Source organism: Strix aluco, chromosome 16 (assembly GCF_031877795.1).
Source record: "Strix aluco isolate bStrAlu1 chromosome 16, bStrAlu1.hap1, whole genome shotgun sequence".
NCBI lineage: Eukaryota > Metazoa > Chordata > Aves > Strigiformes > Strigidae > Strix > Strix aluco.
In genome coordinates, this window is record NC_133946.1 from 6,551,175 (window position 1) to 6,575,397 (window position 24,223).

The 24,223-nt window shown below is 35.5% G+C and overlaps 1 protein-coding gene across 1 annotated transcript in view; it reads right to left on the minus strand.

Moving 5' to 3' along the window:
- Positions 1-24,223, minus strand: part of LUZP2 (leucine zipper protein 2) — a 197,091-nt gene that overhangs the window by 76,986 nt on the left and 95,882 nt on the right. Inside the window, exon 5 of the mRNA XM_074841934.1 lies at positions 21,074-21,136. Coding sequence (XP_074698035.1) covers positions 21,074-21,136 — 63 coding nt within the window. The remainder of the gene's footprint in view (positions 1-21,073; positions 21,137-24,223) is intronic.

Below are 24,223 nucleotides of genomic sequence, written 5' to 3' on the forward strand. Positions count from 1 at the left end.
GTGCGCTAAATGTGACCAAACATGTAAATAAAAATAATCTAAATATAAAATGCGTTTCTGACTTTGAAAAAACCATGCTCCTCTACCAGTAGAAGAACGAAGGGTCATACTGGTTACATTCTGTTCTACAACTTCACTTTTTCTTCTATACCAGCAGCAGGGGATAAAATGCTGCATTAAGCATATTTTAGATCCAGAATTGTCAACATCTGTCTTAAAACATAAATGGCATAGTTATGAAAGGAGAAGGGCAGGACACGACTAAGGAATACATTTATGCTGCTCTCTGTGGAGTCATATCACTCAGGTTTGCTTTAATATTAATAGCTCTGTCTCCTGAATTCTTTCAGTAGCAATGCACTGAGTATTTGTTGTTAGAGAACTTTTTGGTCAATATATTTAATTTTTAAAAGAAGTTTTGCAACTATGATATACAGGCATCTAAAATAAACATCAGCTGTTTTGAAGAAGCTACTACAATGTTTCAGTCGGGAAATAGATATCCTTGAGGCAGTTTTACTGGATTGCTTCACATACTAAACATATTTCTACCATGCTGTGCTTGTTCAATATACTGAGAGATAAGTACCTGCATGATAGGTACTAAATAATACCTTCTTCTTGCCTCTGTCCTTTTATAGTCTATCCCCACTTATAGAATACAAAGCGATTTCCAGAAGTATAATAATTTTCACGTTAGAACATTTCAACACTTTCTAAAACACTATTTTTAATTCACAAATTCAATGCAGGTGCTATCACCAGTGCTACAAGGTTTGAAAGTGAGGCTTCTGTAGGGGTCGAATTGATGCCAGGAGGCAATGCAATGCTGGCTCCATCTTTGCAACTGATGAAGTAGAAATGAGTTTACATTCTTTACATCTTGATAAGAAAATCATGCTAGCAATTTACCACAGTCAGCATATGTGTAGCAAAACCATAAGCCACATCCATGTACCTTCGAAATATCAGGAGCAAAACCTAAACACCATCCACCATTCTACTATACCAGATGCAGGCAGCAACACCAGCTCTACCTGCTTTTGAAGCTGGCAGGACATGAGATATCTTCAGCCTTGAAGTCGCCCGGTTGCATTAGCAGAGAGACTGGGGCGTCTGTAAGCAGCATGGAGTAAATCAGTAGATAGTTCACTTAATGCAAACGTAGACACAGGACAGTTTGCATGGACAATCAGGGGTATCCTTCCTCTACTGGCACAGAACTCTAATCCAATCATCATTAATCTTTAATTATTTCCTAAAAGTCATTCAGCAAGATAAAGATAAGTCAGGAGTAGGATCTAATTCAGGGAAATCAACTGACATTTTTTGAGCCATCAACACCATTTCCTCAGGAAGCACTGACCTACTCATGATAGTGAACATACCTTTTTATGCCAGGATCCCTCCTCTTGGGAAGGAAGGAGGAAAGGAGTATATCCTAACCTAAACTGAGATATTCTTCCATGTAATCGAAAAGTGTTCCCCTCTATTTAAACTCAGTACAGCAATATAAGATACAGATACTCTGTAGCGGGCTCCCTAAGGGTTCTTATGAAAAAACAAAAAAAGGCTCTGAGTACGCTTAAACTTCTTTGGTTTCTGAGAGTAAATAACATATTTATAAACTAACTAAATATTTTCAGAAAAAAATAAAACCAAATAATATTTCAGTGAAGAACTGAAAAAGTTAAAGACCATAATAAAAGAAATTGAAGACAACACTTCTTAGTACTTAAACAAGAGCCTAATTAACCAAGAGGACATGGGACATCCTTCCCCTATGAACATCTGGAATAGAAGGTGATCTGCCTGGTCATCTGCTAATCAATTCCTATTTTTGACAAGAATGCTGCCATGAATATGGACTTGAGTGAATATCTCAAAGTCAAGGGAGGGTTTCAGTGAGACTTGGGGTCATGCTCTAAAATGGTAACAATTTATTATTACAAACATTTTCTTAGTAATCTTTAGAAGTCTTTTATGTGATAATGCAAAGTTCTTTGAAATTATTCCCCAAAATCATATTTCTCTAAGTAATCTATCACATTTTTTGATGTTGCTGACTTGATTCAGTAATGATTTTCAGCAAAGAACAAAGGGAATTTGTTGATCATTTACTTCAGACTATATAATTAAATGATAGAAGTTGTACTACGTAACTGTGAAATTACACAGAACACAATTCTGATTTATATTAAAAAGGACAAAGCCCAGAATATTTAAAGTATCAAAGCACACATGTTGTTTTCCACCATGAATCTCTGCCCAACAGGCTATAACATTTGGCAAAGACATACTGCAAAATTTGGCAGTGAACTGTGCCTACAAAAGAAAAGCACATGCTTCCTTTCTCAGAAAAATGCCTTATTACTGCTTTGCTATATCTTTTACTCTACACTGAAGAGTAATGCAGTATACAAAAGAAGTCTTTCCTTCTCTAAGTAGACTGTTAGTTTTTTTTTATCTCCCTGCATCCTGCTTTTGTGCACATTCCAAATGTCATCTATTATTGATCATCTTCTCTGAACAGTTGCATTGTGTACAAGCTGCAAAAAGTGATTTGCCTCAAATTACTGGGACGATTTACTATATTTAAGTGTCAAAAAAAGATTCTGTAATTCTTGATTAACTTCACATTTTGTTCCATATTGTTTCTGCAACAAAACAAGTTTCAGACTGCTTGATACCAAAACTTCCTCTAAATCTCTTTTCATAAATTAGATCATAACCATTTAGTTCAAGTTACTATTAGCATTATATGTCGGAACCTCAGCCGTAAGTCCAGGTATTTTGCAACACTTAGCATGATGAATTAGCATCCCTCAACCAGCCTCTTGCCTTTCTTTGCCATGCTTTCACCTTCCCAAATATATTTCATTCTATTTTAACTTCCTTTGATCATCTTTGATGAATCCTGATAAGACAAAAAAACTTAATTTTTTAAGGAAATTTCCAAAATAACACAATGTTTCAGCCACTCTAATAGACTAGCTTTGCTCTGGTGACATGTCAAATGTAAATGTATACACTGCATTTTGTAAATAGTAATGTGTGTAGTTACACTCCAAATGGTGTAATAAAGACAAATGATGAATTAAAAGAAAGAATAAGCTTGTGACATCAATGATAAACTGTATGCCTTCAACTCCATACACCAAAGGAGAGACTAGATGGGAAAAGTCTACCTTAACCTTACAGACCTTGCCTACCTTAACCTTACAGACCACATATTAGTTGTCTGACAGATGTAAAGATGTGAACAGTCAAAACATGTCAACAGAAAATGTGTTTTAAAATAGAAAGCAAACATAGCCGTAAATAATCTGAAGTTGAATCTGCAATCTTGCAATTACATGGTTATGTTGTACAGGTCATATAAATCACATGTTGTTTCCAAGCTATAATTTCAACAACGGACGTTTCAGATGGGAGCCACCACTTAGTCGAATGGACTGCTGAACATTCCCAGATACTTTATGTACCAGTGACGGCCCATACATGCAGCTGCTCACGGTCACCATGAAAAGGAGTCTAGATTTTCCTGACACTACTGCTTTTGCACACCCCGCCTTGCTTCAGATAGCCAAATGAAAGTAATTTGGAAAGCATGGCAAGACCTAATAACAGAGAACAGAACAATGGAAATTTTAGGATTTACTGAGTGTTCACCTCCTGACAACACCCAGTACCTGTAAAGTAGATCTAAAGAATTATTCTTTCTACATCAGGTAGTAATGAAAAGACCTTGCTTTCAAGGCCTGACTTTGAAAGTTGTGTTAGAAAAGAATTTAAAATCATCTCTGAAGAAGTTTGAAAGGAACGGCATGATTTTACATCTGTCCTTGAATCCCATCATGGTTTATTTAGCATACAAAGCATACCCTGACAAACAATCCAGCCTGTAAAACAATGCCATGTTTTTACCTTCCGGGCTAGAGACTGCTCTGTCTTTTAAGCACAGGAGAGTGGTTTGCAGATGGAAACTTTCCATAAGTCTGTTTTTCCTTACTTTAATCATTGCAAAAAAATCAGTATCAACTGTCAATATGTTATCACTCAAAACTGTCTTTAACTCAATACTTTGATAAATGGTATTTACAAAATCTGTTTGGCTGTGCTTTCTGTAGCTTAAGTGCAGTCTATGTATGGTAGCAAGGTATTTTTAGAACTGAAACCATGCTTTATGAGAAACAAAGACTTGCTATTTTCTAGATTTATGATCTTTGCTATTTTGCTGGATAGAATGCAGGCATATTAATCATAATAGCAGCTATTTTTGTATTGATTCAACTAAACCTTCACAGGACCTTTCACGCTAAAAATAAAACAAAAAATAATCTGTGTCTCCCATCTCAACATCAAAGCCACTGCAATATTCAGAGGACTATGAATGTGCATAAGGAATGTTTATGCTCCTGCCTGAGATCATCACGATGCAAAATATTTTGCTGAATGTTATGCTGATGCATAAAATTACATCAGAATTAATGCCTAGTTGCACTTTCTCTGGACTCTTTCTGGATTCAGAACTAAGATGGGAAAACACTATATGCTGATGGGATGGGAAAAAACAAAAAAAAGTTTATGCATCTCGAGACCTATCACGAATGCTTTAAAAACCTCATTTGTTTGGGAATAAAATGTTGCACATCCCAAAATAAAAAGAGGAGGGCAAATCTACCCCAAGATAAACCAGGGAAACCAGAAGAGAACCAGGAAAATCAAAAGAGACTCAGCAAGATCATCTATCCTTTGAGGACTGCATCAGTATGTGCAACGTCAGTCATGAGCTGAACACGTCCCCTGCTCCCAGACATCAGTTATCAGTGCTGGCTAACACATCAAGTGCACACTGACATGGGAAGTGATGGCAAAGCTATGTATAAAACAAATCAAACTGTACAACCAAAAGAAGAAGAGGGGAAGTAATTAATTTGTGTGTCTGGTGATTTAAGAAGACTACGCGCCAGGTCCATCATTCCTGCACAGGGCCTTGAATTAACAAACACTGGAAGTTCCATGCAGCTGCATGAAATTTACAGCTCAGCCTGAGATTTCAACTCTGGGAGCTGGCAAATGCAGCTATAAACATGCAGAACATTGTTGTAGCATTCCCTCAGCATCAAAGGCTTCACAATCCTACAGGGGTCAGCTATCTGAATGAAGTACCAGAAAATGCAGCAAAGCAAAATAAATGACAAATGCACATTATTCATCTCTACAATACATTAAAAAAACACATCTGCACACACAGGAGCAAAAAATGTGAATAGTACCTCCTCTCCAAAAGCAGGGAGAGGTAAATGATGTAGAACAGCCCAGTACTGTTTACTGTTCCCATAAGAGGAGAAGGCTTACGCAGAAAGCAAAAGGCCAAACGTGTCAACTGTGTGCTCATTAGGTGCAGATTCTGGAGTGACACAAAAACAGTAAAATAAGCTAGTAAGAGTCGAGAAAAAACAATAAGCAGAAAAACAATGCGAGAGATCCATATTTTCTTCAATATGGATCCAAATAGCTGCTTAAAGTCAGATAGCTTAACTGAAATTACTTAACTGAATTACACTGATTTAATGCTAAGCAAGTGTCAGACAACAGGTCTTAGAGGGGTTTGTGTCTTTTAACATTGTATAAAATCTAAGTTGCAAACAAATCACACACAAAAAGCTGGAACCACACAAGTAAATACTTTAAACACATAAAAGCTTGTTCATCTCTCTCTCTCTCTGCTCTCCAGTCCTTCAATCCACAGTATTAAAACCTCATACGACTAACACGGTGCTTCTGGAGAGGTCTCTGCCTCACCAGCATTCAGCAGCTCACCTTAACCTCAGACTCACAAAACGAGAGCTGTCGTGCTGCGTCTCACTGAGGCTGTGGAAGATCTAAGCTTGGCTTCTTTCTTAATGAGCACAGATCCAATACCCACATGGCATCTTTTCAAAGCGGTGCTCTAATCCTGGAATTTTTGGTATTTTCGGGTCATGGAAGGAAAAGTATACAAATTTTACTTCCTTCTACAAAAGTTTTTCTGATTTGCACACAACATATATAAACATTCAGGACACTTATTTCTAAGAAAGTACCCACAAACATCTGTGCAGCATTTTTTTTTTTTATATTATTCAACTGTACTTTATATTTCAATACCTATTAGATTTTTCCTTTTTATTTTAGTTGAAACCGTTAATAATTTTGGACAAGAAAGCAAATTTGACAGCAGATTTCACATTAATACTTGTCTTGGAAAAGAAAGGATGTAAAAATGTAATTTACCCAATGCGATATTATCAAATAGAATATTGGTCTGTCAGTCATAGGCAGGCAATCTAAGTAATGCATCTGCCCAGCAAATTTAATAACTTTTATGCTCATATACTTTTCAGAACTATCTTAGAGATCTGGCTCTAGGTCACAGAAGGTCTACTTCTCATAAATGTTTCTTAAAGCTACAGCTGACTACACATACTATTTAAAAGTGGTATGTTTTTATCTGCAACATATTTCAATATTTCTGAATGCAGCAAGATTTTCAGGAGTGATCTTCTAATGAACTTACTGCTCAATAGCTGTGTGTCTTGAAATCCATAATTATTTCTTACAATCCAAATCCCACATCAATGTTAAAGTTGTGTCATTCCAAATTCCCACAAGTTCATGATTTAAATTCATAGATTCATAGACTCATATTTCTGGCAAATATGAGTAACTATGCTTTGAAATATTAACAGCCAAGACATGAGATAATCATGATGTAGACATTAAATCTGCCTAGCCAGGAAGGTATATGGTCCTATTCCCAATTATATTTATTATGTTTAACACAACTGATAATATCTCATTTTACTTTGTTTAAGAATAATCATTCCTACTGATTGTTCTTTGGAATAATTGATTAACCAGAGAAATAAGGTATTTGGCAAGTAAGGAAAGGGGAAAATAAGGCACAGAACAATGAGCATCTTGGTTAGGGGCTAGTGAAGAATAGCCACCACGCACACTGCAGTAAAGGCCTCCATCCAGGAGGTGATGCTGATACATGGCAAACACCTGTGTACTTTAGCAATCCTGATGCAAAGCTCAGCAGATGAAACTCAATCAGTCTAACTCTCCAAATACTTCACAAACTTCTGTTGGGACTTTAACATGGCTGAATCCCCTCTGCTGAGGCCTAGAAGTAGAAGAGTTATACAGCTACAGATTTAATTAGTGGTTTATTAAAATTAGCAGGTATAAATACTGTTTTTACACTGATATTTGTAAAATAAGATACCCAGTTCCTGAAATTATTAAAAAAAACCAGCACACCTCAAACCACAACCAAAAACAAGGACAACAGAAGCTAAACATTTACCATAGGAATCACAATTGCATTCCTGTGCTTAAAAAACTTTCCTTATGATTGCCATAAACCAAAAAGGCTGCAACCCCTATACAAGACACACATTTCTCACTCTAAGTCATGTAACAGTGTCTTTTTTTTTTTTTTTTAAGCCAATGGTCTTGAATTCTCTCCATAAATGCATAGTTCTGCTTAGAAGCTTGCAAAGACTAAGAGTACTTCACATTAGTGTTGAGTGTCCTGTCTAGCTCCTCCACTCACCTTTTAACTAAGAGAGTCACAGCATGAAAAACATTGAATGCTACTTTAAAGTCAACCTTAACTGAATGGAACAAAGTAATATCACTTGGGCTGTATTAAAAATATATGTAATCAAACTTTAAAAGAAAACTAAATTAGATCTAGAAACATACACTCTAAAGCATCACTAACAGTAACAGAAGAAAAACCCCAAAGTTTAGGGCAAAGTTACATTTTAACTTCCTTCCTTTAACACTTGTAGGACTACTTCTAGTTACATTAGAAAGTCCAGAATGACTAAAAGAAAATCAAACATTTTCCAGATGAAAAAATATGGGTTGTTTAATGAGCAAAAATAATTAACTTAAAATTACTGATTCCTACATCATTCATTGAGCTTGAACCACCATAATGATTCGGTATTATTTTACAACAATTTTAAAGAACACACAGCAACCATACAATTTGTAGTACACAAAGTGCTACTCAACTGATCGTTTTCTACACTCTACTCCCTCTGTGCAGAGGATGTAAGTCGTAGTAAGGAATGCAGAGCAAATAAGATTGCTATGAACTGCACATACACACTTGCCTCTTTCAAATGTAAATAAGTTGGGGCATTACCCAAATGATGAAAACAAGAATTGGCAACAGACGCTGGGAATCTGCATCGATGAAGAGAAAAATATTTACAACGTATTTTCCACCTAAGCACGTGTTTTGGTGAAATATAATGCCATAATACTGCTTCTAATTTAGCTGTGCATATTTTAGCAATCAAATTAGATCTGCTTTTACTTGTTGCAACAATAGAAACATCAAGAAATTTTACTTTTACTTCTCTTGCAGCCACAGAAAAACAGTCACCCTTTGACCCAGAAAAGGATGCAATTAACTATAATCACATGAGCCAATTCAGTGAGCCAACTCTTGTGTGTTGTTGAAATGATGCTTAAAGGAGCAGCACAAAGCTTAAAAAAAGAATTCAGATTCCATAGAATACCAAGGAGGCATACTATTTATGTAGGGCAACTGTGCAGAAGTAGTTCATGAAGTGTACTGAATCACTGCATCCTTATATGTTTCAGCAGTTCTGGGTTTGACTGGTTCTTTGCTATGTCATATTTTCATTTTTGCCAAAAAGATCATGCTCTTCACAATGAATTTCCATGCGGCATTTTCTCTTCTTGTAAAATTAAAATAAGGTGACAGCATTGTAGAAAAGAACAAAAAAAATTAATTTCATAACAAAAGTTAATTGCTGGCCCACCAGGTACCTTGGTGAATCCCCATGCTGATTCAACAAGACAGACATCACTACCAGACAGAAGCATTGGTAAATAGCAGGTTACACCTTTTACCCCAAACTAATCAGCATCCACTGAACAGCTACAGGATATTAATTTCATGCCTGGGTGCTAATATTTCCTTAATCTAGGTTAGGCCCATTTTAGCAAATGAAGGAGATCCTAACTCTCAGGTTCCAGATCTTCACTTTTCTCCTGAGACTTAAAGGTCATTGGCATAAAATCTACAGTTTAAATGCTGAGTGCCTAGCACTGGCCAAACCAAATACACAAAAACTCATGGTTGTAACACACAAATGCACAGCATGAAGAGTTTTTAAAAGCACAAATTATGCTATTGAGAATTCAGGGAGGAAAAAAAAGTTCATTAAATTTAATCTGCCTATAGACTCTATGCAGCCAAAAAAATGATAAATTTACCACATAGCAAGCATTTGATTTAATACAGACAGTACATGGGAATAATCTGAGAAACTTATTAGTTTCAAGTAGAAACTTGACCTTTGTGACTACTGAAGTGATGCAGCAGAGTAGAAGCAGAGAGGCTGACGGCTGTCCATGTACTCCTGCTCATTCATTCAGGCCAAGCTGAAGCCACAGCTACCATCACACAAGGTATCTTCATGTTTCCTGGGAATTTTGTTTTGCATAACTCTTATTATCTCTAATATGCCATATTTTTTGCTGTCCATGTATGTAATTTTAAATGGAAGGCAGTTTCTTATCAGAAATCAACAAATTGGAAATTAAGAAAAGATAACCCTAACTGCCTGCATTCACCCCAACAGGAAAATAACCTTGTTTTCATCACAATTTTTTCTACCATCTTGCTTTGACCTTTAAAACACAAGTAAACAGCCAAAAAGAACACAAATCCAAACAGAGGGAAGTTGCTAATGGCTACACTACTCCTTACAAAGGTGGTTATATTTTTGGCTTTTTATGGTGTCCGGGGATTTTTCTACACAGGAAATCCCTTCTCATGCTTCCCAGCAGCATAGCACCCCAAGACATACAGCTGAAGTGTACCATGCCTGTCATTGCACAGCACATCCCATGGTCTTCCACTGAAACGTTATTTTTCTGTGCAAGTAGCCTTGTCCTGGTGACCTGCTTCTCAATGTGGGCACTGGCATAAAATCCTTCATGTTTAAATGTACTTGTTCTTGCAGAATACCAGCTATCCATTGTCAAAATTAAGGATAGCAGGCTGATACCATTTTAAGAAAGACTAAATGGATACAGGTCCATATATTAGTACTTGAGACAATTGCTGAGTCTAATTTATAAAATGTGGATTTTCTAGCTCAGTGCTATTCTGAAGTACTTTAAATTTAAAATCAAATTATCTCCTTCAGTAAATGAGTAAAAATCCACTGAAATCAACTGAAGAAAAAACTTAACATAAGGACCAAGAAATCTGCCACAAACAGAATAATTTGAGAATGACATGGGAAGATTTGAAGTTTTGATACAAGATATAAGATCATCAAATCAATACTAGAAAGGGAAAAGTTTCCTGGGCACATTCAAAGAAACTGAGCTGTTACAGTTTTCAGTGGATTAACTGCTGGCATTTTGGTATTTTTAAGCTATCTCTTAACATCAGATATACTCTCATACACACATAAATATGCATCTGAATCTATACATAAAGAGTGGTTTTGATTTAAATGTACACATAAATACACCCATACAATACATGCACAAAAACACAGATACACAACCAAGAATTGGATACCTGATACGTACAGGATTACATTTATAGTCTGAAAAAAAATAACAATTTTACATTTGAAAGTAAGTGATCACAAAACATCAAAAGACAGCACAGCTTGTGGATGAACCATATGAATCTGACATATTTACAATTTTTTTTTTAATCTATGCAGACCTTTCATGAATTCATGTAGCTCTTTGATAAAGTACTACTCAGATCCTTATTCACAAAACTGAGATAAGACAACACCTTCCAGAATACTTTAAGCAGCACCTGCTTGATTAAACCTTGATAATTTCACTTAAGAAACATTTCCACATCTATTAACCTCTGCATGTTTTAAATTGTTTATAAGACAGAAATTGTTAAAAAAAGGGAGGAATACAAGCATTATTGTGGTTCTTATTTTAAAGATTTTCAGTTGTAAAAATTGTGAAATCAAATTCAGAAAAACAGATTTGTTCCATGGGAGGGCTTTTATAGGTAAGCTTGACAAATGGGCAAAATTACTGGGACAGATATGGCAAAGCATTTCCAGGCAGTCTAATGAAAACTGTATTTTTAAATTATAGCATAGCTATAAAACCAGCTTTCTTAAGATCAATACAGTACTTAAATGACAACTAAATAAAATCAATGCAACTCACTCAAGCTATTATGCCTAAATTAGTGACAAGTCGATTGATCTATTTAATATTTCCTCTCCAATAACATCTGCAGCCCCAAATATGGTTGAACAGTGTTCAAAACAGAGTGTGGGAGAAAAGATTCCAAAACTAAATCATTTAAAATGTTTATGGATCACAGAAAATTGGCAATTTTGGCCCAGAATAGCACATTTTCTATATTTAAGACTCAGTATGACATTGAGTGGACGCTGAGGGTGAACTATTTCCTATCACTAGAGTAATATATAGCAAATTGCTGCAGTGATTTTATAGGAAGAGACCAGTCAAATTTCAGAGTGTTTTGTTCCCACTGCATTGCACAATGTTTTAACATTTTTTTTTTTTTTTTAAGGCAAGCAATTCTCTAGCAAAGCTGAGATATTAATTAGGAGAAGTGATACATAAGTATATGAGTTGAAAAAATTTAAACATCCCTCCTAAGCCTGCTGAATTTTTTTGCAGGAACAACAATGCCTGCACTTGAAAATACTCCAGGATTTCAGGCTGAAATAGATGCAAATCAGGTGAGAACCATTTCTTTTCACTGTCAAGAAAAAACAGTTTCATGTGCTTCTGCTTCTTTTAGAACAATGGGGTAGGGTCACATAACAGCTGAACAGCTTGTACAGACACCTTAGCTCAGGTAGTAACATGACCAAAACGTAGGAATTTTATGTGAGGCTTTTTTTCCAGAGTAATTCCAACATGAATTCCAGTGAAGTATTTTTTATTGTTATCTTTTTATCCTCTTTGAATAGCCATACGTAATTGGAATTATCATTCCAAATACTGTATTTAGTTTGATCAAGTTACATCTAGAGGATAATGAGTCTCAGGAGAGGACTATAATCTTTATAAAGTCACAGGCTATCAACCCTCAGTCAAAAAATACTTCACCATATAAAGTTGACATTTTCCAGCTACACCTCTTCTTGATTAAAATTAAGAAGTAAAAAACAGCAGTCTAGTTTAATTTAAATTTCTGAATAGCAAAAACTATTTTTAAAAATCACTTTATGCTCCCAGTGAACTTAGCAAACAAACATCTGTATTCAGTATGACCCTAAAGAAAACGCAAACACTCCAAGCCTTCTCCCTTGAAATCAATGGAAGTTTTGTATGGTGTACCATAATATGATCAATTTGGGGTTTGCCAGTCTTTGTTCTCTAAATTCTTATTGACTTTCATGGAAATCTAGTTACAACTATTAGAACCATGTCCCTGCCAACTAATCTAGTAGTCTGAGCTTCGTAGTCTCTGGAGAGCTCTCAGCCCAGGATGGGAGCATTCCAGGTGGGACATAACTTCATCAAGCAACTTTTTAAACTAATAAGCCAAGTGTATTTTTATGTCACGTATACCTTTATAAATTCTTATGCTATTAAGAACTGTGTGGTGTTTCCAGAGGCAAAGAATACTCTGATACTGAACACGGATGACTCAGAGCTCTCCAAGCGTGATGCCTCTTATTCCATCCGAAGTGACCAACATCAGTAATTGATAGCACTATTTGTAATGATGAAATCAACAGCTTGCCTTCTTTTTCTGTATGAACCATGGACATCTGATTATTAAATGCTCTTTTATTATTTCATCAAAGGTTAAAATCAATTTTCATTCATTATTTTTTACCACATATACCACTGTTACTCCTTTTAAGTGGTCTTTCCACTAGGTAATTTTAACATCTTGGTACTAAAAGAAACATCTTCCACTTGTCTTCATAACATGAATAAATAAGATCAGCAGTCGTCTTTTCCTCTTTGGCAAAATCTACACTAGCTTCAGGGAAAGTTTTACATTAAATATAAAATTTTATCTATGCTTAAAGTTGTCTGGAGCTTGGCTCTGAGCCACCCTGCCCTTGAGATCTGTAATGCTGGCAAACACTGGTTCAGATAACGCTAAGATTCACAAAACTCTCTGCGGAAGTTCAAAGATCAAAGATTTTAATTAGGTTTTATGCTGCCCATGTTGTCTGGTGAAGCTGCAACAGACGTCATTGAGAGTTGTGTGTGTGAAGAACAGAACACAGCTCTTTTAAACTTTACTATTCAAGATAATCTTCATGTTTTATACATCATGTTTTGCTGCCTTTTTGAAACAAGATGTAGTAAAGGAGCTACTAGGGCTTTCTATTCTTAACCCTTAGTTTCAAACATACTGGTTATACTTGCATAAAAATAAGACAAAATGGATCATCAGAGAACTCTAGCACCTTCCTTATCACAAAGACTTGTGCAATCTAATCTTTGAAATCTTTACAGAAGTTTACCTTAGACACTACCACATTATGTAGCATCACTATCAAGGAGCACTAATTACTAGCAGCAATCTCCTATGATAGGAATGAAGGCATTGACTGGAAATTACTCTTTCTTTTCTCTGCGGATGACATTTTGCTGGAATTGACAATTGAAAAAAGACTAAGCTTCAGGGATAAGAAGCCTATTAGACAGATTTGAGACTAGATGAGTAAGAAGAATAAAGAATTCGGACCCATTTTGGAATTTTGGACTTAATGAAAGAGGATGTTAGAAGTAAGAATTTAATAAAGTGTTCTGGGCAGCATGGGAAAACTGACTAAAGACATCAGAATGGCTTCAGCAAGACTACAAAAGAACACTGCTATGATTTTCAGCACTGCAATTAATTGAAAAGATGACAAAGAATACCGGGCAAAATCCAAATAGACAGTTTTCTAAACATTGTGGCTAAGTACAGGAGGAAGAGAGAGCCCTAATAGGTATATATTTAATTTTTAATCTTATTCGTAAGTATACATTTTACCTAAGCATTCTTATTTGAACACCTCCTTCACTTCCTAGTTGTTCATGGCTGTGAATCTTTAAACCCTAGCTCTGGATGTAAAAAATGCATGAAGAATCCAAAAGCATGCAGTCCCTAGGAGAGAGGGTCCAGACATAGCAGTTCCATTATATTCCCTTAACTGATGCTCTGATTCTGATTATCACTAAACAGCAACTGAGAAAATGTGTCCTACGCTCTTGGGTCTACAAGGTCAGGAAAACAAAACTTTTAAAAACAAAAGCTTATTCTAACATTCAGTTCAGTTGCTACTATATCACTGTAAATACATCTCACTGACAATCTTGACGCAGTAGGATTTGTTTTCTGTATGATCTCATATACTGTCCCCTAAGAGCCATTTTCAACTGATTAAACTGCATTTCCACCTTTTCCTTATATTCAGTAAAAAGCCTCATAGAACAATTCTAAGCAAATTATTTTTAAAAATAGATCTTTATTTTACCTCAAAAGAAGGTGTAATCAATCAAGAAACACTACTGAATTCAAAGCCCTTCGGCAGAACACAGTATCTGAAGCTGTTCCTGCACTCTTCCTGCTCATCCACCTTTCCCTGGGCAGTGCCCTTGTCTCTGACACTCATCGATGTTTCCTGAATTGTAAAACTAATGCAGTACCCAAAAAGGCAACAGGACTTCACCTAATTTTCTTCTCAGGGGGACAGGCTTTTATACTTCGGAAGAAAGTTACTTTTATCTGCAGAGTATGGAGAGTGAAGAACTACAATGTCCTCCTTTATAGAATAGTATCAGCATACAGTCTCAAAGCCTTAAAATTTCATTTCTGCTTCGCTAAGGGAGGTTTCTTGTTGTTTTTCTTCCCCACCATAATTCAATGCAATTCGATTGAATTCACCCTGCAGGGCATGAAATTCCCAATAGATCAGGTGAGACTTTAAACTGCTGTGACTTTACCTTTTATTAGTGCAGCTAGGCACAGAGAGATTGGAGAAAATTCTGGTTTAGGATGATTTACTCAACACTAAAGCTATAACCACAATTTATACATGAATAGAGCAAAAGTATTGTTTACAAGGTAGTTATTTAAAACTGTGCTTCTTAGCAAAAAGAACACATATTACTGAGAGCTACAGTCAAATTCATTTTCCACTCCTGGTTTACTCTGTATTGCCTCTACTGCTATACATCTTTTATGTAATTCATGTTTTTCAAAATTCTGCCACAGCCTAAACAGCAAAAAAATATACTGCCTGATATAAACCACTGAATCAACTTTATAAATACAGGGGATTATTGTAAATCTGTAAAGACATTAACATACCTTAATGTAGGTATACACAGAGATATTGTAAAACACTTTGCCCAAAGATAACATGATAAGATAGAGTAATTTCTTATATCTAACCAAATGTATTTAAACAGTTTAAATAATGGGAAACTTTTTTTTATATACGCTTGTAAGTCTAATGTGAGGCAACTATAACATCCATGTGACAAAGTTGAGTAATACTTCACTACCTTTCAGTAGAGAATGTACACCATTTATTAACTCTTAGTGAAACTTTCTGACTCATTTATCTCAAGGAAATTGCATGTACGTGTACATCAACTAGGACACTTACCTTTAATTGAAGATGGCTTTTATAGGTGTACCAGTAGGAAATGAATGACAATCTAACAAAATGCACAATACACATCAATGCAGAAAAGACATTCACTGAAGAAATTAATCCATTATGCATATGCATATTTAGCCGTGCACCCAAAATGATCAGTTCTGAATGCCAAATAACAATTGTTAAGACCCATGATTTTTCTGATCTAAACAAGGGTTAACACAGCATCCCGCTTTAGCTTCATTTTTAGGGCAGTTCTGTCATAATTTTCCACAAATTATATATGACTGACACAACAGAAGTGAGCTGCTCACTATGTAACAGGCCGTCTCCAAAAGTGAAAATTTTCAAAGTATTTTATACATATTCTATTTTACTCTACGTTCTTGCCAAGTTTGTTAGCTCCACCAGTGCTTCTGAATTTCCACACCTCTTGGTTTCTTTGTCAATAATACAAATTTCTCAGAATAAGAGCTTATCTATTTACACATCAATCCTTTATTAGACTACATTATTACAATCCACATGATGTTACAGCTGGAAGTCTGACAGATTTTTTTCTGGTATTGCAGGAAGCACTTGGAGACATCTAAAAAAGACAGATTTTTCGACATATAATCCCTATGTGCTCTATCTGGCGCTTTTTTCCTCCACACCGGGGACTATTTTTGTTGTTAACTGTTTCTTCCCAAAGCCTGAATAGCCTGGTAATTGCCTTTCTGTACAATGTCCTCTCCTCACACGCCACATCACAGCTGCTGCATTCAGTTGGAACGCTGTTTTTGTCTATTCCTATCTCCAAATTGCAAAGTTGAATGGCAGTAGGGCACTCGCTCAAAGAACAGAACTAAATAGGGAATTATTTTTACAGCCATAGAAGAGCCTGAGATTGCAAAATTCACAATTTCCCAATACAAACTGAGGGTGAATGCAATATTTGAAAGGGCAAAAGTAGCTATGAAAGGAATTCTATTTTCATTATGTCTCTATATATCTGTATGCAGATAGCACTTCTAAAAAATACATATAAAAATGCCATCAATTACTTAAATATATAGCATATCCAATCTTACAAACAAGGTTTTTTAAAGCATACTGTATATTCAGTGACTGGAGCCAGGACCCAGAAAACATAATGTTTCCTCAAAATCATACCATTTAAATTCAGTCAAATCTTTGTCAAAATATGAAGTCCTTATCGAAACCCTCAAAAACAGTTACTGAAATTCCAGTAAAACTGTATTAGTGGACTTATTTTTAGGGAGCTCACAAACCTAGGTATAGGAGTTTAATTGAAAGCAGTTAGGTAGGTACAGCTATTGGTTCCTTTTCCACACAGTAGTTGATGCACAGAAGGACTAAGCAATACTCTCAAATCAAATTTTTCTCAAGGCCAGTTTAGTTGACTGAGCCAAGAACAGAATGCTGAGCTTCTGATTTCCAGGGCACACTAGGACCATACTGCTTCTTTAATCACAAGTATTATTCTGTGTTTCCTCCTAAAGTAAGTGTAAAATAAACTGCCCACAATCTTTTCCTACAGCTCTTGGAACATCTTGGAACATCACGTTCTGTGATCTTGTAAGTTTGACAACATAAAAAAAAAGGAAATATTTCAGTTAGCTTGATTAAATTAGAAACAAACAAAAAGCAGATCACTTGTGCAGATGTTTCCAGTATCTATCAATCTGAATGTGTTTGGATAAGATAGTAATAAAGAATAGCAGATACATCAGCTGCATGCAAGCACTGTCAAGTACTTGCATCAAAATTTTTCCCATTTTTGTTGTTGTTGTTTTTTAGCTACATATAACTGCTGCTCTTAAATATATAGGTGTGCAAAACCCTTGTATCTTGGGGAAGGGAGCATTTGGGTGGGTGCAGGGGGTGGGGGGGAAACAGGCCTTTATCACTTCTCAAGCAATTTTGAAAAGCTACAAGACCAAATCTTTATTATACTTTTTCTACAACTGATTTCCTTTTTGTATTCTCTTTCTCTTCATTATATATTTGTTATTATACTGCTTCTGGAAGATTTATTTTACTCCCACATCAAGTTTGAAACATTTGTAGAAAGTACTGGAAGGCTCTGTAGTTCCATTTAGAGCATCTAGACATTCGTTTGCTATTTCCCTAGAGAAGAATGTAGCTTTTTTCTTCTCCTCAGTAAAAACTTCCCCCCCATTTTTCAATTTTATGACCTGAAAGAGAGGAGTAATACAAATCAGAAAGATCTTCTTTAATAATCCCAGGAACATCTAAATGATAGTTAAATCCTACATAATTTGGATATATGGAGGAGGAAAGAGAAGCAGGTGAGCTGGTCTAGAACTGAAGGCCTCAGGAAACTGGAAATCTGTTTTATTTGCTTGATGTGTTCTACTTCCCATCTAAACCAGTATCTCTAGTTTAATCGTTGCTCTACCTCTAAGGTTAATTATCATTTTTCAATATGCTATTTCTTTTTTGCATTTTGAGAAGCCTCAATCACAGATGCCTCAAATACAGGTCTCTAGAAACTGTTCACTCAGTGACTCACAAAACCGCTATCCATCTTTTCTGCTCTTTTGTAGTCAAAGTACTTCCCTAAAAACTCATACAAAATCACAACCAGGTGTGGCAGAATAGTGGAGATACATATCAGAAGTACTCCTTAAACATTTATGATCTTATAAATGTCAGCCTCTCAATTTACATTTTTACTTTGTACGTAAAATTTTATAGCTTTTTACATTAAAAAAGTTTATACTTTTTTTATACTTTTATACTTTTCCTCTGTGCATTTATCTGTTTGATAAGGATTTGCCAAGACATTAAAGAGAAATCATAATCTTTTTCATTCTTCATATAGCACAGAGAACCCCAACCAGTCTGAAGTCTCATTTAGCATCAGACATTTGCAACGTGACTGAAAGAAGTTACATGGTAAATGACTGCAGTCAGTCCTGCAGCCCCCGAGAAAAGACACTGTTCTGGTTTGTTCTCAAGGGTCTCTTTGGGCTGAGCTGAAAAGAAACTAACGGGAGACTGTTTGCAACTGCTAACAAAGTGCAGTAACAGGTACTACTGTGCAGGACAGCAAAACACACACAAATCCAGCACACAGACATCCAATTTTATGAAAGAGTACTATGTATAAATAAGGCAAATAATAAATTCTGAAAGGAACAGTCAAATGACCAAGAAAGATACAAACTGCCTAGAAGCTGTTAAAAAAATGCTGTATTAGAAGCCCCTAAAACCTTGAATGACTCTATAAAGCCAAGAAGGCTACACAAGGAACAACTCAGAATTTAGAAAAACTTGCTCAAGGGATGAGAATAGGAAAGGACATTAAAAAAAAAAAGAAGTTAAACATAAACAGTGAAATAAGAGGAAATTTGACAGTATAAGAAGATGTGAAGGTATCGAACATGAAAAGTGGATTTACATAAATTAATGAACAGCAGGTTCATAAACATACGCTACAGGGAATAGACAGGGATAGATCTTCTGAGATCCCAAACCCAGTGATTGCAGATGTTCTGGGAAGTGAGGCAGGCTCACAAGCTCTGCCCTGACAGCGCTTGCTGTTGCCACTGTCACAGACACACTGAGCCTGATGGACCAGTGAGCATTTCTTATGTTCTTGTACTTCAAAAGATATGCGAAGTCACACTACTACGTCAGACCCAGAGTGCCATCCACCACCAGATCCTGGCGACTCCTGAGGTTTGCCACTGGCCTGAATTCATTTGTGATGTACTGTCACTGATCTCTGGTACCCCAGAATTTCACCTGAAATCTTCCTAAGAGGAAGAGAGACACACAGATGTAAAATGTGTGTGAATTGGTATATCTGTGGCTATCCAAGACAACACATCACATTTTGAATCAAAGGAATGTTGAGCATTTTTAATTGCCCATTCATTTTGTGTAGTGATGGAGATGTTTAGTCACTACAGACTGACACACAATTGGAAACATAAAACTGTAGGTACGCAAATTAGATGTTTCTCTGAAAGACCCCGTGATAGGCCTAAAATGTCTGCAACATCAGTACTTCCAGTTTACCCAGACAGCAGGGTATCAGGGAATAAAATGTTGCTGAATCACGTCATCTCTAAATTGAGAAACAAATACTTTTGGTGCCAAAAACAAAGATTCCTTTCAAAGCAGATTTTATAAAATGTGATATAAACACCTAAAAGTTTCAGAGGTCTGCTGACCTATCTAAGAAAATCATTAACTGTCTGATGGTTTGAATGTTGACTAATGAATTATTTGAGTGCAATAAGAGGATTTTTTACGACTGGTCAATAGGATCAGACAGATACGATTTATTAGAATTAATAGGCTCAACTGCAAAGCATCCAGTGATCACAGGTGGGAAAAGAAAGCAAGGCGGTTGTGACTGTAGATGAAAACAACTGAGAACATGGCTTAAATAATGTGAGCAACTGAAATGGACAGTATTTCCTTTGCAAGTTAAACAGTAATGTGCACATTTTTCAGATTGACCATATATATATACACACACACACACACTCATAGACCAAAGGCATCAGACATCATTGTTTAAGTAAGTGCTTTCAGGAGATCAATTTTCCTACACATCAAACTCAGAATAGTATAGAAGAGCAAAATGTAAGAATTGAACAGAACAGACAAAGACAAGAAGCCTGGCTGGTTAAAGAACAAGAGATTATCTGAATAAAATATTTTCAAGGGCAAAGTTCTTTGCAAAATGAAGCAGTAGACAGGGAAACTATATCCTGATTTAGACAAATTGTTTTGGGAGGAAAAGATAAGGAGGAAAAAAATATTATGCTGCTGAAATGTTTTAACTTTCTATTCCAAGAGCAAATTTCAAAATAAATTCAGTTTAATACCAAAAAACACCCCCCACACTTTATGTTTCTTCTGGGATTTTGGGATCAACCTCGGATTAATATTCATGATGTATAATGCTTAACATTTTAGTAATGTGTTTTCTTTAAATTTTATGAAGAATCTTAACTCTGAGACTGTATTTCCTTTCTCCTCCTCCTCCTCTTGCTGTTTATTTTGAAAGCAAGTAATAACACTGTAGATAAAATTTCACTATGTATCAATAATCTGTAGAACTGAATTAAGTGTTCCTTTCTGAAAAAGCAGAACTCACAAGTGCAGTAAAAGTTTGAAGTGTACTACAAACCTATGCTCCAGTAGGAAGGAGTCAACAGTTGCATTCAATAAAACACTATTTCTAAATGCACACCATCATTTTTGTTTGCTTTTGAGTTTAGACTATTTCACTGGAGCTTTATCTTTCTACTACAACATTATGTGTTTTAAATATGAAATCAAACCGTAACTTCTTTCAGTGTAAACTCTGAATTGAGATGACAATCAAAAGCTCCTCTTACCTCGTTTTGGAGGTCACGGATCATTTTGCTCTTCCTTTCCATTTCAGTCTTCAAAAAGTTAATCTACAAGTTTAAAGGAATGTTAAGTGTGAGTTGTTGAAATGTACCTAAACATCAGTTTAACCATTAATTGTTTTTCTACTCTACTCACAGGTTTGGAAAAAAGACCAAAAAAAAAAAAAAAACCCAAAACCCCCCTTCTGCTTATATACCAAATTGGTATAGGCCACAGTTAGGTTTCTTGTAAATCTACAAACATTTAGCATGCTATTTACTAGAAAAGTTATAAACAAGAAAAGAAAATCCCTGTACATCAATAAGCTTACTTTACTTTTGCACCAGTAGATAGTGTTTATTTTTTGCAATGAAGTCCAACGTGACCTTCAGTGAACTAAGGATTTTTACAATGATATTAACTGATAATTATGATCTAAAAATTTTTTTACCTTCTAAAAACACAACATCTATCATAGCAGATTTCTAACAGTTATTTGATTTGAATGCTACAGTACTGGTCCTAATGAGATAAACGCCTTGATTCTGATCAGACTCACCTGTGAAATAAAGTGTATTAATTATATGGGAAAACATTCAAATCTGGTCTTTAGTTCCTATTTAATTAAATTAATTGCCTTGGAAAATAGAAATTCCAATGTTAATTTTAAGATTGAATTTAATTGAACACAGTTTAAAAGATCGTTTTTAGAAATAATTCTAAATTTCTTTCAGGACTGAGCTTTCCTCCTGGTTTATGGAATATAACAGGAGAAAGGAGAATGCAATTATAACATATTAAAAGAACACATTCTTTTCACTCAGAAGGAGGATGCTCTTGAATACCTTCATTAGCAAAATACTCATCCCTATATACCCAACGCTCCATGCCATGTTCTCTCCCCCATTGATACAAAAGTCTACCTACGTTTTTGGGAAACTACAGTTCTGACACTGCAGCAGACTTGTTAAGAAAAACAAAACCTCTGTAAGGAAACATATTTAGATTATAGAGACATTGACCTAGAGATTAACGGTTTGGATGTCATGCAGATAAAAAATGACATTGAATCCGCATGATATGGCAGCTGTTCTTAGAATCATGTCCACACTCAAGTAGACAGATGTCAGTAATTTAAAAAGCATCACTAGACTTGACATCACTCTCATCTGTATCAAAAGAGAAGTCAGAGAACACTATCATCACTTGAGAGAGAAAAGGAGATAGGGGGTCCATGAGACTAATGCTACCTGACGTGCATAAACGTAACTTCTTTTGCAAACTCAACCAAAACTTGTCTAAGTGGTTTGGTTGTGGAAATACTAACTCCACATCCAGCTACCACCAAGGGTGATGTTTTAACAGAAGATTAACATACTTAACACTTTTCTAGCCGTCACATCCACAAATACGGAAGTTTAGTCCACGTATAGTGTATAATAAATATGAAGATTTTGCACAACAGAAAATAAAGGTCACAGCAAAACATGAGATCAGGATTAATGGGGAAATACCTAAAATAGCCATTCACGTGGTGGGCTTTGGTTTTTCAGCTGTTCAGAAGATTTACCAGCTACCATTGAATGCTGACAGAAATAATATACCAACCTCCATTAAACAGTGTTCCCTTTCTTAGTCCTAACTCTCAAGAGAATATTAATATTCCATCAAAGACCTTCACTTCTAAATCTGAATATATATGAAATAAAGAGATATGGTACCAAAATTATTATCTGTGTGCTCTCTATACATAGCTGGTAAGTATCAGAGAGATAGATAAGACAACACAGTATTTAACCAGCAATCTATGTTAGTTAAACCAGTAATTTTTGTTAATTACTATTCAGATACATATGCATCTGATATCATTGATATGGACACCTTAAATAGTGCAAACTTACTGGTTTAGCTTATCTCATTAATTAAAAAAAGATTTTTTCACATCCCTTTTTAAAAAATAATACCCATATTAGTTAAGAAGTCATCCATTTTTGCTTTCAAATTATAACAGCATTTTTAAAGCTCTTCTACTAAATCTTTAACTGAAGAACCACTTAGTCATAAAGTACAGCTATAGAGAGCTACACAGCAGGCATTTATATGGCTTGGCTACTGGAACTAATATAAAGATAACCCTATCTACCCATTTAAGTGCATCTATGTCTATAATTTCATGCTTTAAGGCAGATCAGTCTGTATCAGACCATTTGCATTATGCTTTTCGTCAGTCCCAAGGACAAGGCATAAGACCATTTTCTAGAAGAGACGTAGAAAGTCTACTTTCAGTCACCAAATTCTTATAGCACAATAAACAAGAATGGACATTTACACCCAGCTCTAAATTGAATGACACAGAAACTGAAAAACTGCAACTAAGAAACTCTACATCTCTCCCTCCTTTCTGCCCAACTCTTTCTTCTTGACATTCACCTCTTTCCACATGTTGGCTGCCTTTAATTACTATCTAGCTGTAATTATGAAAATACATAATGAAAATACATTGTTCTAAGCCTGAACTTTGCAATATTAAGCAAGGACACTGCTTCTGTCTCCTGGAGACAGACATCCAAGGTACTCAGAGCTTTGTGTGTTTCAGAGCTCATTATGTTTATTAAAGGCAACAGCTTCCATCCAGTGGCCTTTACTCACAGCAGTTTGTGACCTTGAAATGTTCAAATTAAATTTTCCCCCATTGAAATACAGAATGCTTTAGCAGATGGCAGTGATCTAATTCTAAGAGTCAGACAATAGTTAGTTATTCACTACAGATGAAGGATGGAAGAATACCAATGTAACATCATTACCACACAGTCAAAGCTCAGCTGCATACTTATTTGCTTACCTCCAGACTTCTTGTATCTTGCTCAGGACTAAGACATGAGCAATTAAGATGGGATTGGAATACATTCATTAACACCTAACTATTTTGGCAATATCTGGAAATCCTAACATAATCAATATTAATTTTCACAGTCTAATTTTCAAGTTATAGTGTAGGAATTGACTCCAAAAGCCAGAGAGAACTGGTGAGGCTATCACCTAAAACATAGGAAATATTCTTTCCTTTGGGGAAAAGCGTTCTACCAAGTGTTAAATACTTTTAAAAGCAAAGATAAATATATTTTTACCTACTAGGATTTCTTAGATGAACGTAA